At 48.1% G+C, this 17,990-nt stretch overlaps 1 protein-coding gene across 1 annotated transcript in view; it reads left to right on the forward strand.

Moving 5' to 3' along the window:
- Positions 1-17,990, forward strand: part of LOC138565890 (uncharacterized) — a 98,756-nt gene that overhangs the window by 46,434 nt on the left and 34,332 nt on the right. Inside the window, exon 2 of the mRNA XM_069643032.1 lies at positions 10,437-11,942. Coding sequence (XP_069499133.1) covers positions 10,751-11,942 — 1,192 coding nt within the window. The 5' untranslated portion in view covers positions 10,437-10,750. The remainder of the gene's footprint in view (positions 1-10,436; positions 11,943-17,990) is intronic.

Consider the following 17,990-nt stretch of genomic DNA (forward strand, 5'->3'; position numbering starts at 1 on the left):
GTCCAGGCGCTTTGTGATTTTCGTTTGATGAATTCTATTTAGCTCTTTTCGTTTCGCCTGCATTGTCAGGAAGATGGGACTCTTTGGCTGCGCCATCACAGTTGGTGGGACTCCCCCCTTGACACTTCCATAACTAGGCTGTGCAAGGGAAGGCTCTGAAGCCGCCTTGTTTGGTGCGACAGTTTCTCGTGTTTGCACTTTCTTCCCAATAAGAACAAGTCTTCCCACAATGGGCGCTCTTTCAGATTGGGTATCCGTTAGCTTCTCGACCCCAGTTTGTAGTTTTACACTGGACAAGGTGGTAGACTCAATGTCCTCATATTCATTGTCATCGTAAGTTGACATGTTTAGCAGTTCGGTTGAGGTTTCCTGCTCTATACTCTTTGTCGGCTAAGTTGTCTCCACACTCAGTGGCAGACGGAATTACAGAGACTTGATTTTGAGTAGGCTTAGACAATTGTTTTTTATTTTCCGTTGCTAGCACGTGTACCACCTTGATGATGCGAAGGAATTTACGGGCTCCATTCTGTTTGTTACCTTTCTTTGCAGGTACGTTTTTAGGTTTTTTACGTGGGGTGCGTTCATTTGTTTACCAACGTCCGTGCATAAGGGTGTCTCTGGGATTGGTGGTAGATGTTGATTCGGCTTGGGAATCCCTTAGTGCTAAATTTGCAGAGCTTTTTGCTTGTTCAAATGCAGTGTGAAAGGATACATCAGCAATTTCGATGATTGGAATTGCATGTAGGCTTGAAGCCTCCATAATCAATGGTAAGCTTGGTCTCGTAAGTGACAAGCTGTTTGTCTTGTTTTTGCTGGCTGATAAGCTTAAGGGTTCCGTGGTTGGAGTCTGGACCTGTGACATCTCAATAGGAGTTTTAGGGGTCGACTGTGGTGGGTTAGTCTTTGTTGCTAACAGGCAACCAGGTAGGTTTGACGTGTCACCACTGTCGCTCATTCCATGATTATCTTCATCTGTCGTCGGTCGTGTGCAGGCATTAGGTCCGTTCAAGTTTGCTGTTGAGAGTGATCTTTTTCTGTCCCATTTAAATAACGCGAGTGCTTCCTTTGCAACTTCGGCAAATAATTTTTTGTTGACCGCGTCGATGCACCTTTGTTTATAAACTTGTATAGTTCATCTAGTTTTGTTGTGCCCTCAAGCTGATTCTTGTTTGTGTGACCACATATTTGTTCTCAGTTCACAACTTTAGAGTTTAGTAAAGCCACAACAGTAGTCAGGTCTCGGGTAGCCTCATGTAGATGTTCATACAGCTTTATGAATGGGTCAAGGGAGATAGTTAGTGTAGATAGCAACAATTCTTGCAATCCCGTAGACGTCATTGCAATGTTTGCTGCGGAACTGTGGGCCGATGCTTTGAGGCGATGGGACGCTCTGTCAATACTGGCTCTATTCCTTCTAATTTTTGGGAATGGACGTTCAATAAAGGAAGAGTCAGTAGTCTCTTCACAGTCCGAGTCAGTGTCAGAGTTATCAATGCTTAATGACTGTGGCATTTTTGTATTCGAGGCGCTGAAAGTTGGTAGGCAGTTCTTATTGATACTTAGCCTTTTCTGGGACAAGGGTGGTAAACCAGTCAAGTCAGGGGGGAGCGCAGGCTGTTCGGTTTTTTCAAACATTTTTGCACGTTTGCGAGGCATACTCAGTACTGACTATTCACAGGGGTCAGCTATTCTCGTGTTATGTTTCAACGAGGTTTTCACCCCTTCGATATTGGTTTCTGATAGGGTGTCAGCTTTGTTGCTTTTCCTTGCTTTATTCAGTGTAATTGGATTATAAAGCACATTGTTTACGGGATTCAAAGAGTCTTGACGTGCATTTTGATCGTTAATTGAAACCGACATCACAGAGCCGACTTGCGAGCTTGTGTGAGGGTCGCAAGGCTTGTCCACAACCCGGCTGCCGAATGTCTCGCCGAATGTCTCTTCAGCTGGCTTTGTGTTTGGATTTGGTGTATTGCAACTGACTTGTGAGAGAGGGTTGTGGGCGGGCCATCGATGGACGAACTGGCTCTCAAGGGAGGTGAAACACTAGGGCCGGTATCGATTATTCGACGCTCGACTGGACAAGACTCACATGTCCCACACGATGGCTCCTCTCGCCGGGTGGAGAACGCGGACGAGACCTCCAGAGTTTGTGTTGCCAACTCCAACTCGAGCCGCGCCACAGACCGCGAATGCTCACTTCCACTGACCACAGGGTCACGGCACACCAGAGGTAATGTTGTGTGGCTTTCTATACAGGTCAAAGTAGTGCCAGTGTCGGATGCTTCTGGTGCATCGTGTGCGTCATGTACTCTCAATGCTCCCGGTGCTTCGGGTTCTGAGTTACGTTGCTCAGATGAGTCACCTAAGTATAAGTTTCGCAATGAGCCTTGCTGCCTTCCGTGTGTTGGAAGTTAAATTTTCACTGAATACATCGTCATCAAGGTTGGCATATGTTACTGGTGCGGCAACAGCAACAGTGATACATTTTCGTGTGAGGAAGCGTGTCAGTGTCTTCACTTGTTGATGCGCAAGAGTAGTAATTACTTATTTAGTTTGCCGATTCCGTTGGGGCACTGCTCTCTGAGTCGAAACAGAATTCTCGCATTTATTCTGAGCACGAGTTTTCAGTGCAGACATCACAGGCAGCGTACTTAGTTGAAAACTGTCGGACATAGAGTCTGCAACTCGCTAAAAAGTGAAGTCCACAGCCCTTTGTTCCTCAGGGCTTAGCGCCGCAAGGGCGGCAGAGGTGGCCTTTTGTACCAGGTGACCTGGTTGGTGGTTAAAGGTACAGGCACACGCGCCTCCAGCACAACAGAGTTCAAGGTACGGTAACTCGCCATAGCTAAACAGTGAAGTCCACAGCCCTTTGGTCCTCAGGGCTTTAACATTTTCCTCTGTAGATCCTGGAGGGCTGGAGTCGGTATGGCTACTGCGAGGGAGGAACAGGCGTAGAGGAATCTCGGGAGAAAGTTCATTTTGGTAGCCGTGATCAGTCCCATGAGTGAGATTTCTTGCGTGGTCCAGCGCTTCAGGTCGCCCTCTAGTTCCCGAAATAATCTGGGGAAGTTTGCCTGGTAGGTGTCTTTCGGATTTTCCGAGATGTGGACTCCCAGATAGGGGATGGACCGTTCCCGCCACCTGATTGGACATAGCCTGGTTAGTGTCTCCCATTCCTCTCGCCGGAGGCAGATGCCCAGGGCCAGTGATTTGGAGGAATTGACAGAGAAGCCGGTGACCTCCCTGAAATTCTTTATTTCTGCCAAGGCGTGCCTCACTGAGGTGCTAGCTTCTGAAAGCGTTAGCAGTACGTCGTCGGCGTACAATGCTATTTTGTGTTGGGATGGGCCCACCTGCGGGCCCTTGATGAGTTCATTCTGCCTGATCCTCTGGGCGAAAGGTTCCATTGTGAGGGCGAAGAGAAGGGGAGACAGCAGGCAGCCCTGTCTTGTCCCGCAGGTCATGGGGATCGAGATGAGGGCGCCATTGATCCTCAGGATGGTTTTAGGGGCTTTGTAGTTGGCCAGGACCATGGACCGGAACTCGGGGCCAAAGCCAAGAGCTTCTAAGGTGCACTCCATAAATGACCCGTCAACCCTGTCGAACGCTTTGGTTGCATCTAGGGCCAGTAGGGCAAGGCTTTGGGAGTCTCAGTCGGTGATGTCAATCAGGTTCAGGGTCCTACGGATATTGTCTCCCGCAGTTCTATGCAGGATGAAGCCCGTCTAGTCAGGGTGGATTATTTCTGGAAGTATGTGTGATAGCTGGTTATCCAGGATCTTAGAATAGAGGTTGGCGTCTATGTTCAGTAATGCGATAGGTCTTTACGAGGCTGGGTCTCTCGGGTCCTTGCCTGGCTTCGGAAGGAGGACAGTTGTGGACTCTTGCATTGAGGGAGTCACAGAGCCCGATCCCTTGAATGAGTTAAACAGTGTCACCATGTGGGGAATCAGTTAAGGTTTGAATACTTTATAAAATCTCGGAGAACCCATCCGGGCCCGGGGCCTGCGATTTAAGGACCTTGATAGCCTCGTTGACCTCTTCGTCTGTTATTGGAGCCTCCATCTTCTTTCTCGCAGAATCAGGGAGGCGTGGCAGGGCGGCCCTCTGCAGGTAGGCTTTCTGTTTGGATCGGTCTCGTGGGGGTGCTGTCATAACCTGGGTTAGGTGATCCACTGCTAGTTGTTTCATTGTCTCAGAGTAGTGAATTACCCCTTGTGGGTCGCGGAGCCCTGCGATGGTATTGGTGCGTTTCGTTTTGGCCAGTTTAGCTACCAGTAGCTTGTTAGCCTTGTTGTTTTTGGCATAGTAAAATTGTCTGGTCTTGGCCAGTAATTGCGCAGTGTGCTCCGCATAGTGGGACTCCAACTTCTTTCTAGCCGAACGGAGGGCTCGTTGAGATCTGGGGGATCCACCCGTTCTTCTTTTGGGCTGATTCTGCTGTCTGCAGCTCTTCTTCCAGGGCTCGTCGGGTTTGTCTCCGATCCCGGTGGAATGCCACCCCTTGGGCTATTAGGGCTCCACTAACCACTGCATTGCTTCGCATCCCAGTTGTTAGCAAGAGAGGTGTCTGTGACTGGGTTTTCCTCGAAGATGTTCCTGATGGTGGTTGGGATTTTATCCCTGATTAGCATGTCGTTGAGGATTGGGTCATAAAGCGACCATCTACATGGGGTGTTGGTTGTGGGGGCCTGGATGCGAAGTTCCATTATTATAGGAGCATGATCTGGTAGGATCCTCGGGCCAATGGTCACCTCGTTGGTGAAAGCGAGGGTCTGGGGTGAAGAGAGGAGGAGATCAATTCTGGAGAAAGTTCGGTGAACATGGGGGAGGGGGGGGTAATCTTTCTCGGTGGGATGGAGCACCCGCCATGAGTCCACTACTTCCAGAGTTCTGAAGAGGCGCAGGAGGCTGACGGCCTGCGCGAAATCACCAGGAGCAGGGGGGTGGGATTTGTCTCTGGTGGGGTCTGGAACTCCGTTAAAGTCTCCACCTATTATTGTTTGGCCTTCTATAAAGCCCACGAGGGAGGAGCCCAGCGAGTCGTAAAAGGTTGCCTGCCTCGAGTTGGGGGCGTATACTGACGCAAAGTTATAGAGGTCCCCCAGCAGAAGGCATTTGACGGCCACGAAGCGGCCCTCTGGGCAGGTTATAGAGTCCAAAATTTGAGGATTTAGGTCTTTCCTAAACAGGATCGCTGTGCCCCCTTTTTTAGTGTCTCCCGAGGCAAAGAACTGGCGAGGGTAGATACGGGATCGAAGGCGACCAAAGTCAGCTGGAAGGAGGTGGGTTTCTTGGCGCAGCACCACCCCAGCTTCCTCGTCCTGAAGTTTCTGCAAGATTGGCTTGCGCTTGGGTTGGGGGGGGGCGGCGTTGAGCCCATTAACGTTCAGTGAAAGGCATCTCAGTGTCTGATGCTCCTGGGTCAGAGCCTCTGCTACCCCCTGTTCCGGGGGGGGGGAGATCGTCCGTTAGTTGCCATCATCGAAGTAAGAAGGGAGCGTGCTGTCCTTCTCTTGGGGTTTTAACACCGGCCCCCAACGGGAGGCCAACTTTTTAACTGGCGGGGTGGTCGACATTGTGAGTGCGGCCAAACCCCTGGACAACGGGACCTGTTGAATCATTGAAGTAACTTGGATTTCCAAGGACATGGAGGTGGAACGAACCTTGGCATGGGCCGTGGGTGAAGCCTGCCGCATTTTGCTGTAATAATCTTCGGCTGCGTCGGAAGCGGTGAGTCGGTGTAAAGGGGGGCAGGGCCCCTAGACTGACTGTGTGGCGCTGATTCCAGTTGTACGGCCTGTATGCCATTTACCTCCTCCTGTTGTTTCGGGAAGCGCTCGACGAAGCGGACCGTCTGGGCTGTGGAGCGGGGGTGGACTCCCGGTCTCCTGTTGCCACTGAGGTCGTCAGGGCAGCCGCTGTGGGGGACGAAGGGTGCATAATCTTGCTGGCATCCTCCATATGGGCAATCCTCCGCAGGGTGCCGTTATATGAGAATTGCATGGCTGTTGGGAAGAGCCATCTATACCGGACCGGACGTTCTTGCAGGAAAAGGGCTAAGGGTCGAAGTGCTTTCCTCCTCTGAATGGTTAGGAGCGAGAGATCTTGGTAGATCTGGAGGCGCGAGCCCAGAAAGGTGAGCTCCACTTTTGAGCGGCTGATAGCGGATATAGCCTCTTTCGTGGAGTAAAAATGGACCCTGGTGATGACATCTGGAGGAGGGTCTGATGCCACCCCCCGGCGTGGGCGCAGTCTGTGGGTGTGGTCCAGTAATAATGGGGACTTGTCCAAGTCCAGGAAGAGGGCCTGGAAGAAATCTCTCACATATTCTGCTAGTTGTTTGTCCGAGACTGAGGTGGGAACGCATTGGATGCGAAGGTTTTTGCGGTGGGCCCTATTCTCCAAGTCCTCCTGTTTGGACTCCAGGATTTCGTACCTATCTTGAAGGGCTCTGACTGATTGTTGGATGTCGGCCAGCATGGTTGCTTGGTCCTGCGCGTGGTCCTCGACCTCACCCAGTCTCTGCTCCACCTCAGTAAATCTATTGTTGGTTTGTTCAAGGTTGGTGGAGAGCTGTCATGCAGGCTGTGAATTCGGCCTTAATGTCTGCCATAAATGCTAGTAAGTCGCCTCTGGTAGCTGGGGAGGGGGTCACCCTCCTTTTGATGGTCCTGCAAGGTGGGTCTGGCGGGTTCGGGTTTTTCCCCCTGTCTGGGGCCGTTAACATGGTGGCTATATCCACGTTTTTAGACGCTTTTGTTTGTTTGGAGATGGTGCCAGTCGTGGGATGGATGCTGTGTTGGGGCGGCAAGTTTGTGTTCTGCCTTGAAGGCGCTGCTTTGGGCTAGGGAACGTTGGCTCATGGTTGCAACAGCGAGGGCTTCTCCGGAGACCGCAATGGAGTTGAGTGGGGGGGCGATGGGCCGGGGCGCCCCAGAAAGAGAAGATTCACGGTAGGTGTAGGTCCTCAGGAGCCATCCGCGGTGCCTCAGCTGCCTGGGCTAGTAATTGTGAGCTCCACGAACGGCCTGGGGGGGCCTGAAGGGCAGGGGCCGCCGCCTGGTGGCTCTGGTTGCGTCTGGCGCAGGGTGGCCATGGGTTCCCACCGAAGTAGGGGAACTTGTTGGGGCGAAACTGGTCCAATAGGAGAGCGCAGCAGGGACCCCGCTGGGGGGGGGGTCACCTAAGGTTGTGGTGGTGGCAGCTGGGGGCTCCCAAATCTGTTGTAGGAATGCAGGACCTCTATTTCTTCAGTCGGGGAGGAGGTAGTAGCTGTGAAGGTGGGCCCGAGCGCTCCTGGGCCCAGGGGCAAAAGCCTTGTAATAAGCCGGCACCCGATGGATCCGGGAAGAGAGGGGGAGCCGTGGATCCTCGGCTTCGTCAGCCAGGGTGGGGGGGAGCAAGGCTGGAGATGGGCTGGGGGCGCCCCAGGAGCTAGATCCGCAGGCAGAACACAGGAGGCAGAAGGAGAGGTACGGGGGGGGAGCTGGAAGGAGCCGGCTGCACCGCCTGAACCCCCACAGCCGAGGTGAGGTCCGAGATCCCCACCGGTGTGGGGCCCAGGCCAGAAGCGTTTTGGACCAACCCCACAGCAGGGCACAGGTCCGGACAGGAGAGACCGCCAGGAGGGGCACCTCGGACCCCGCCGAGCATCACGCCGGGGGCGGGGCCACCGCCGGAGCTATGCAGAGTGATGTGCGGGCACCTTGCCCTCAGTGCTGGCGCGAAGGAGATGCTCTGTGCTCCTCAGAGGCTGTGGGCCGCCGGATCAGGAATGCTGGGGCAGGGTGGCTGGTCTGGGGGGTCATCCAGTGCTGGGGCCACCCCCAGCACCCTCAGTGCCGACCCCCGCCTCGATGTCCGACGGCGTCCGCCATCTTGGACCGCGGAAGCCGCCCAGAGCTGCAGAAAGCTGGCGGCGCAGCCGGGTCCCCGCAGAGCCTTAAGCCCCCATCCTCGGTCCACGGGTGCCCCAGGAGTTCCGACGGCCCTAGATGTAGTTAGGGTCCCGACAACATTGCGGAAAGCCGCATCTTTTTGCAATTACGGCAGGCTTCACACGGCTGGCCTCAAGGGAGCAGCCTCATCACGGGCGCTCCAAGCCACGCCCCCATCTTGTCTCTTGCATACTGTAAGCATGGCCATGATGCTTATAGTTTCCTTTGGGGTAGCCCCATCATTGTATCTTGTCTTCTTTTGCATACTGTAAGCATGGCCATGATGCTTATAGTTTCCTTTGGGGTAGCCCCATCATTGTATCTTGTCTTCTCTTGCATACTGTAAGCATGGCCATGATGCTTATAGTTTCCTTTGGGGTAGCCCCATCATTGTATCTTGTCTTCTCTTGCATACTGTAAGCATGGCCATGATGCTTATAGTTTCCTTTGGGGTAGCCCCATCATTGTATCTTGTCTTCTCTTGCATACTGTAAGCATGGCCATGATGCTTATAGTTTCCTTTGGGGTAGCCCCATCATTGTATCTTGTCTTCTCTTGCATACTGTAAGCATGGCCATGATGCTTATAGTTTCCTTTGGGGTAGCCCCATCATTGTATCTTGTCTTCTCTTGCATACTGTAAGCATGGCCATGATGCTTATAGTTTCATTTTGTCGGAGCCCTGTCATTGTATCTTGCATAAACTTAACCAGAGAAACTGAATCTTACCCATGATTATATGCATGGTCTTCAAATAAGGAATGAACGATTTTATTTTAGAACCTATTCAGGTTGCCATGCAATGCGTTTTTCCCTTTGAATGTGCAAATTACGCGATCCGGCCGTTAGGTAACATGAAAGCGGAACACCGTAACCCAAACATTTTGTTAACCGCATGATCACTGAATGTAGACTCACAACTTGAAACTAAGAGCAGATTTCAAAGACATTTGATTATGTTTTATCACTCTGCAGGGTTCGAAATGACGATTCAATAATAAGCAGGAGCTAAAACCAGCTCCTGGGTGCGAGGCATCACCCCGTAGACGGGAGCGACTGCTGGTGAACCAGGAGCGAGTACCCAGCGCACTGCAAATCTCACTTCCACATGAGATGCACACTTTAACTTTGTGTCCATTTAGTATGATTCATTATGTTTACATGTGTACTGGTGTGCGCCTCTTCTTCTTTACAAGCCGTCTCAAATACTCAAAGTTCATGTCATATGTGCATGTTTGTAAGGCACAACTGGCCCGGGTGGCCAAAAGTAGACTCTTCTAGGCTAGACACATGAGCCAAAGAGCTCCCAGCTCCCCTCGGTTTCGAACCCTGCTCTGGCCGTCCCCCACTTATGTTTACAATCTAGAATGTGATCCCAGGCGGGACCCCATTAGGAAGAGCACCCCATGTGTGTGTTGGCAGTCGGTGATAGTCCATTCAGGCATTGTCCCTTGCAAGCCAATGTGCCCACATTTCACTGAGTGCATGATGGTGCATGTGCGGCTGCGCAGCACACAGTCATCCAGTCTCTACATGTGCATCAGCTATAGGGCTACACCATTTCTGCATCTTCCGTGAGTAGCACCACGCTGCAGCAGTGACTGCTAGTTATCCGGCAGGGCCCTAGACTCAAACCTGATTGCAAAAGAAAGTCACAAGTCTATTCATTGGGCCTTGGGTTTAACAAATGGCTATTCTGGGATATTCACCGCTCCACCCCCAAACCATTATATCGTTATTTTACACTAAATATAGCCTCAGAGGTGGATGCAAATTTTGTGAAAAGGCACCTGATGAATTTAAATGTTTTTTTGACAGTATGGATGGTACCTACAAGTGCTTTTCTTCAATACTTTTGGAAGGGGTTAAAATGTGGGAATCTCTACCTTTCCCATGCAATGTATCAAAACATTCCGAACGAACCTGTTTGTAAAATATGCACAATATTCACATGAGCAACCTCTGTATGCCGTTGTTACCACCCTCAAAATGAGCGTGGACATGGATAGAAAAACACCTATATGTTAATGGAAAGTGGATTTTTTGAAAACCATCACCTGTATTTTGTACAAATCCACTCGCAATACTACTGGTCCAGTGGTATCGCTGTAATTGTTTTGGATTCCTACTGGTGATAATGGTAACCACTGCCGGCAGGAATCTGCTCTTACGTTGCAAAAAGGCCCTTACTAATCCTTTATTCTATAGGCTTCCCCTTTCTATTACCCTCAAATACCTTGAAGCTAAGGTTGGGCTGATATCATTGGTATCTCCGAGCAAGAGGGGGAGAAGTGGGCAGTGGAATATATGACACCTACTCTTGCTCTGCATGGCCAATCAATTCATGTTTATAATCTTAATATGGAACAAATAATAGAGCATTAATGTGTTAAAAGTAAAGATTCTTTAAAGTTCGATAATAGATTTGATGAATGTAGCAAATGAACTTGTTTAATCATTATACTTATTATTTTCGGTTTATCTTTCTTTGCAGGTCTGAGACTAGGATATCCACAGATATGAATTGCAGATGAAACCTCTAAGGAAGAAGAAAGGTGCACTATTGACTCGATACAGACCATACCTCTGTAGCAGTGTACCTCCATCAAGAACTTGTTCCAAGCAGCATTCCCAGCTTGTGCTTCTGGAAGACTGATCAACCACCCCATTCTGGAAGCCTGAGCCCCCATCCCATCCCATCCCATCCCAGCCTGGAGCCTTTAGAAGCCTGGCCATCCTTCAAAATTGACACCTTTGTAAGGCTGGAGCCTCTGGAAGCATGACCAGGTCTACGTACCGTTTTCCAGCATGGAGTCTCTGAAGGTCAGAGAAGCCTTCCCAACATCGAGCCTCTGGAAGTCTGAGCACTTAGCCACCATGGAGCCGTTGGAAGCCTTGGGGACTCAAGTCGGGGCAAGGCCAATGAGTGAAAAGGTTGGACATCTAACAATATCAGGCAGCCTCTATAAAAGGGCCTTCCAAGACACACTCCCCAAAAATGATCAAGAGCACGAGGAAAGCTCTTTCATGAGTAAATGCAGTTTCCGGGGGAGTCCAGGAGCTCCAAGGATTCCTGAGTCTGAGTTCCCAATTGGGGATGTCCATAACCGAGACCTCTTAGCTACGCTGCAGCGACTGGAAGCAAAAATGGATCACTTGCAGAATACCATGGAGGTCATGCCCAGTAAAGTAGAGGGGATTATGAGGCACATCTGGCGAACAAATGGTCAAGAGTTCCTAAAAAAAGGAGTAGCGATTGTGGACATGGTTAGTCCGGCATCGGGCAGTGATTGTATTGGCAGCAGCTTTCCCACACTTACAGTCAGTACACGGGAGCCAGGCCCATGTCTTCAGCCAGAACCAGATCAACTGCAAAATCATTGTTTACAACCAGTGCTTACTGATGAACAGGGCCAACAGAAGCAATGCATAGGACCAGTGTTTACTCATGGACAGTGTCAACCGAACAAGGGTAGAACACCAGCGTTTCCTGGTAATAAGGTGGAACAGACAGCACCCACACAGACGATGTGTAGTGGTCAACAGCACCTAGGGCTAGTAGTAACGGGTGGACGAGGTCAATCTCACAACCGGTGCACAAACTCACCATTCAGTAACACACCGAAGCCAGATACGAATTTGAAGCTAGAACCACTCTGTCTTCAGGAACGGGGACAAGAGGAGTATCGAGTTACACAACAAGTGTTTCCTGGCGATCCCGGTCCCCATTGGAACTTCAGCCATGAACAATTGTGCACCAATAGGCAGAGCGACAACCTGGAACCATTGTTTCCAGTCAGGCAAAATCCACAGCAGAACTTAAAGGTAGAACCGTTGTCTCCTGGACAAGTTCCAGATCAAAAGTCCAATCCACATGGTCCGCTTGATACTTTTCCACCGTTGGCATCTGATAGTCTGCCTTCAGATGGAGCTGGCTTCATAGACTCGGTGGGAATATTAGAAGCAACCCCAGACATCCTGCTGCTTAATGCCACCACAGGTAAGATTGTTTTATCATGAATCTCCCTCAAGAACGGGGCGGGTACTAAGACGAATGCAATATATGACAAACCCACCCTGTCCATCATTTAATAATTATAGTTATGTTGATTGTAAGAGATGTGTGCATTTATCAGACTAGCACACATAATGGCCCTCATTTCGAGGTTGGTGCTAGTCAGGGTGCTATTAGCGCCATGACTAGCACCAGTACCGGTACCGCCACCGACTTGGTGGTATGGGGACTTAGGTCCAGTCCAACCTTGGCCGGACTGGTAAGTCCCCATTTGAAAAGTCATTCCCCATTCCCATTTGAGCCCCCATTGGGCTCAAGGGGAAGTGGGAAAGCGGCAATAACGGTACCGTAAATTGCGGTACCGTTATTGACCCCGGTATCCCTTTGCGGGTCCCGTCCTTAATGCCTGCTAAAACCAGGCATTAAGGAAGGACCCGCAAAGTGACCTCTGAATAGGGCGCAAAGGGATTACCGGCACCGGTGCCCGGTATCCCTTTGCGCCCGGGTCGTAATGACCCCCAATGTCACTTATGTGAACCTATCCTAATCTGTAAGAAGGTTTTTGCGCTTTTCAAAATAAAAGATGTTTGCACAAACCATTTTAAAACCTTCTGGTAACACATGCATTTCCCCACACCATAGCATACACATGGAACTAACGGTGTGCAGTCATAATGTCGAAAAAATAATGTTGAATTACAAAAATGTCTAAAACATAATGTTGAGAAAAAAAGTTGTTTTTGTTTTTGTTTTGTTTTTTTTAATTTATTTTTTACTTTTTTTAAAAAAAAATGTATTTGTTTTTTTTTTGGGTTCCAGGGGTAAAACAAAAACATTTTTACAAAAAAGGTGGGTTGGGGGGGGTGCACCCCATTTCGAACAAAAAGCAACCAAAAAAAGAAATTCGACTTTTTATTTATTTATTTGACATTTTGACTTGCGACATTGACATTCGACTTTATGACTATAAACCGGAACTAACAATATGATAGTTAATTTACATTTCATCTGAAGGGGCCAGGCACGGACCTGACCCTTGTGCCTCCCCCTCCAACTCTATCTGCCCCAGAGGCCCTGCACAGTCCTGAGAGATCGAGCAAAGCTGTGGCAATATCCAACCCATGCTCGGTGCTTCCTCCTTGGAAATAGTGAAAATATGCATTTTCAAAGCCAACAGTTTTGGCTTTTGTCTAGGCTAAGAAAAGGCATTTGCCACGCATGCCATATTAGTACTACCTGGCCATGAGATATGTGAATATGAAGGCAACACCTAGGAAATGCCCATGCACAAGCCAGAGCATATGGCTTTGTCCATGCTTGTTTTAACAGGACTGTTCTAAATCAAGTGGTGGAAGGCACGCTTATTTGAGACATTTTTATTACATCAGTAGTGTATTTACAGATGCAATTGAGCCATTCACCTTAGCTGACTGCTTATAAATAACACTGGCATGCAAAACAGAGCGAGCTCACAGATTCCAGAAGGATGTGTTTTTTGTGGGCAGGGGCCAGGTGGTGGGTGGGCATGGCTATAGGGATTTGTATGGCCACAGGTTGTGAATGGATTGGTTGAATAATCAAAGAACAAGCACAGGCTTGGTGTCCCTCCTCGCGTCATTGCTCTCTTGACTTTACTATAATGAAATGGGTAGCACAAACTAAAAGTGGTGTTTTTTACAATCAACATAAACTGCTAATGCATCATATTTTACGTCGCACTAGTGAAGCATTTAAACCACACAGTGATCTCTCCATCCACTGCAAAATTGCATATTTACTTGTATGTTCCAAAAGAAAGCTGTACTTTGCTTGGGCAAAACAAGCTGTGTCAAAGACAACAGTTTCGACTTTTGTGTATGTATGGGATAAAATGTTATGTCAAAAGAGCAAGCTTGAGACGTTCAGTAGATAAATGATGGGAACCTTTATTGGAGATAAGGTTCAGCTCATAACATAAGACGACCCCCAGCAGGAGGGACACAACCGTCCCACTAGGGTCCTGCTTCCTCACTCGCCCACAGTAGAACCCTTACCATAAGATGCAGTTCTGTGTTCTATGGACACTAGGTGACAGCAGACACAGTGTAGGAAATGTTAGACACTTTTGAATTAGCATGTAAACATGGATTCACTGTACATTTAAAACATGGATGCACTGCACATCCAATCTACATAGAGAACAATACATATGGAATCCAGTAATAAGGTATCCCGTCAAATGATTGACAAAGTCCTTGCATGTGAAGGTTCCTGCATGCAACCAACTGAAACATTAAGATTGATATAACAGAGCCACCCTTTCCTTATTCCAAATACCTCCTCCCTTAACCAACACTGACAAACCCAAATCCTTCACAACTTGTTTGGGTTCAGAAAACAATGAGGCTCCTTTACGAACTTTGGTGGGGAGTTTGACTTTAATCCAATCACCCTCTTTGACCTTTAATTCCCTACAACAATTCTTCTGATCATACCTCTCCTTGGATCTAACTCCAGATTCATAAATTGTCCTTTTCACACTCTCTAGATCCACACCCACCATTTTTGATTTGCCCATCCAACCTGGACATAATTGGGTATTTGGTTTTCTTCCTCTCAAGATCTCAAACGGAGTCACACCTGTGACACTGTGGGGAGTTAACCTATACTGGAACGTTCGTTCCATCACCGTTCTCACCCAATCTCCTCCAGTAGCCACCGCTATCCTGATAGCCTCCATTAAAGTCCTATTGAACCGTTCCACACACCCGTTACTCTGGGGATGATATAAAGAAGTATTTACTTGCTCGATTCCATGTTTATCTAAGAACTCTCTGAACTCTTTGGAAACAAATTGAGGTCCATTGTCAGACAAACACCTCCTGGGAAACCCTTCTCTCCAGAATAGTTGTTCCATAAATCTCATTATGCTACTGCTGGATATATCCTTAAGTACACACACCTCAGGCCATTTAGATAATAGATCCATGACCACTAATAAGTAGCTATCTCTTCCACCACCAATGTTAAATGGACCAAGGAGGTCCAAAGCAATTTCGTCCCAAGGGACACTTGGAGACACCCTCACTAACATGGGAACCTTTTGCACCTTCAAACCTTTGTGCCCCCTCAACACATTCCACACAGTCTTTGACTTGTTCCTCAGCGTCTTTGTCGATATCTGCCCACCAGAATTCAGATCTTACCAAATCCTTCGTTCTGGCAAGACCTAGGTGTCCAACATGGGCTAACTCCAAAAAAGATTTCCTCATACCAACTGGAACAACCATCTGATGACCCTTGTATAAATAACCATCCTGCACCCATAGCTCCTCCTTTACCTTGGTAAAACCACTAATCTCACCTTTATGGCTCTTAATTTTTCCTTCCACAACCAGGGTAAGTATCTTTTGATATACCTCATCCTCGGTGCAAGACACGTCCCACACACTCTTCTTCAATGTTTCATGTACCTGGAATATCTCTGCACTCTCACCTGAACTTAAGTAATCACCATTACTAGAAACGTCTCTCTGGACAGATCTAGATAATGTGTCTGCAACCACATTAACCCCCCCCCCCTTCACATGAAGCATGGTATACTGTAGACCTTGCAATGCAGTGACCCATTTCATAATGCGTCTTGACACTCCCTCCAAACCACCTATTGTGAAAATTCCAACCAAGGGTTTATGGTCTGTGCAAATAGTGAAACTCCTTCCCCACAAAAACCCTTTAAACTTCTCGACTCCCCAAACACACGCCAGAGCCTCCTTCTCAATAACAGAATATCTAGATTCCGGCCCCTTCAAGGACCTGGATGCAAAAGCCACAGTCTGTAAACCTGTCTGATTCTCTTGCATGAAAACAGCACCAATACCATAATCACTGGCATCAACGAAGAGTAAACTAGGTCTACCTTCCTCAAATATTTTCAAAATGGGAGCATTGACAATAGCTTCTTTTATCATTATAAATTCTTTCTTGCAATGGTCATTCCATTTAAAGTTTACTCCCTTGCGGGTAAGCGCTCTCATGTTCCTTGACATTTCTGATAGGCCTCTGACAAATTTGCCATAATACTCCACCAGTCCTAAAAATTATAGTATGTCCCCTTTTGACTTGGGCTCCTCCATTCTTTTTATGGCCTCAATAGTCTCCTCCTTGGGTTTGACACCTTCCCCAGTGATCTCATGACCCAAGTACACCACTTTGTTGGCTTTGAAAGTACATTTTTCCATAGCAATAGTGAGCCCTGCTTCCTTCAAAATGTCTAAAACTCTCTTCAACAGATCATCATGCTCCTTCTCGTCACTCCCACACACAAGAACATCATCCTGATAACACATCACCCCTTTTTCACCTCCAAGTAATCTATGCATTATGCTCTGAAATACACTTGCAGCTGAGACAAACCAAATGGCATGCGAACACACCTGAATAAACCAATCGGGTTGATAAAGGCGGTAAGATCCCTGGAATTAGGGTGTAGTTCTACCTGAAGGTAGGCCGACTTAAGATCTAGTATGGAGAACACCTTTGACCCAGCTACTCCCACCATCAAATCATCTATTCTGGGAAGAGGAAACCTGTCTGCCACAACCATGCTGTTCAGGTGTCTAAGATCAATACAGAGCCTCAACGACCCATTACTTTTTCTGACCACCACTATGGGACTAACCCACTCGGATTCATCTATTCTCTCAATGACTCCATCACTTTCCATTCTCTTGAGTTCCTCCTCCACATCTCCTTTAAGGGCAAGTGGAATAGTTCGCAGTTTTGCAATTTTTGGGACATCACCTTTTTTTAGACAAATTACATGCACAAATTCCTTCAGACACCCCAACTTTCCAGATGAGGTTGCTTGTATCTCTGTAGAATCTCCACTCGTAACAGACATTACCTGCTCAGGGTGACTTGCCTCAAGCCTTATCTTCAATTCAGCCTGATCACTCCATGACAACAACTCTCCCCCTCTGTTGGTAACATACACATAACCTTTAGCCTTCCTGTCCTTAAACTGTAGTTCGGCATCAAAGCACCCTATAATGTCTATGGGAATATCTCCATAAGCATTTGCTTTGACTGTATTCTCCCACAGAGTACAACAAGCGAATTTGTCCCTCCACACTTCCACACTTATCAAGGTATAATCAGCACCACTATCCATTACCATGCGTATAGGTACACCTCGAATTACAACCTCAGCATAAGGTTTTTGTTTTTTCACCATGCCATTGACAGCATTCACTGAAAAGACAACTTCCCTGCCATCCTCACAATATGATTCATCTTCATAACTCGCACTTATTTCATTCACCTGGTTTGGCCCAGCATTGAAGTTTCTGCAACACCGGGCAATGTGCCCTCTCACACTACACTCATTGCATATAATATGAACAGCAAAGCATTCCTTATCCGATGCTATATGTGATAAGCTTCCACATCTAAAACACTGTCTACCAGGAAAACCCCTGGAAGGTCCAGAATCCTTAACCATCTTGAATTAACTCATGTCTTTGGGTGTTCCTCTAATGTCCTTTTGTAGGAACCCATTGACGCCACCCCCTGCCGGCTGCAGGTCTATTTTCTTCACCTTTTTTCCCATACTGCGAGGTGCATCTAGAATTCCCAGTACTCTGCCTCTGAACAGCTTTTGACCCCTTTTGCACTGTTCCTTCACTCTCATCCAACTTGGGTTTGCCATTGTTCACAGTATCTGACTGAAGAACCTTAATGCACTTGTCGGTGTGTTCCACCATTTTCGCTATCTCAATTGCTCGATCCAAAGTGGGATTCCTCTCTTTCCATAGTTCCTTCCTAATACTGTCATTGGAACATTTAATCATTAGTTGGTCTCTTAGATGCTCATCCTGACAGTGTGTACATTTGCATTTTACCGCTAGACCCCTCAGAGCGGTGATAAAATCCTCAATACTTTCACCATTCTTTTGCTCCCTCGTGGCAAATCTATATCTTTCCAATATGATGTTCTCCTCCACTCTAAAATGTCTGTCCAATTTCGCTAATGTCCTTTCATATGGACCAGCA

Source organism: Ambystoma mexicanum, chromosome 1p (assembly GCF_040938575.1).
Source record: "Ambystoma mexicanum isolate Mex_15411 chromosome 1p, UKY_AmexF1_1, whole genome shotgun sequence".
Lineage (NCBI taxonomy): Eukaryota > Metazoa > Chordata > Amphibia > Caudata > Ambystomatidae > Ambystoma > Ambystoma mexicanum.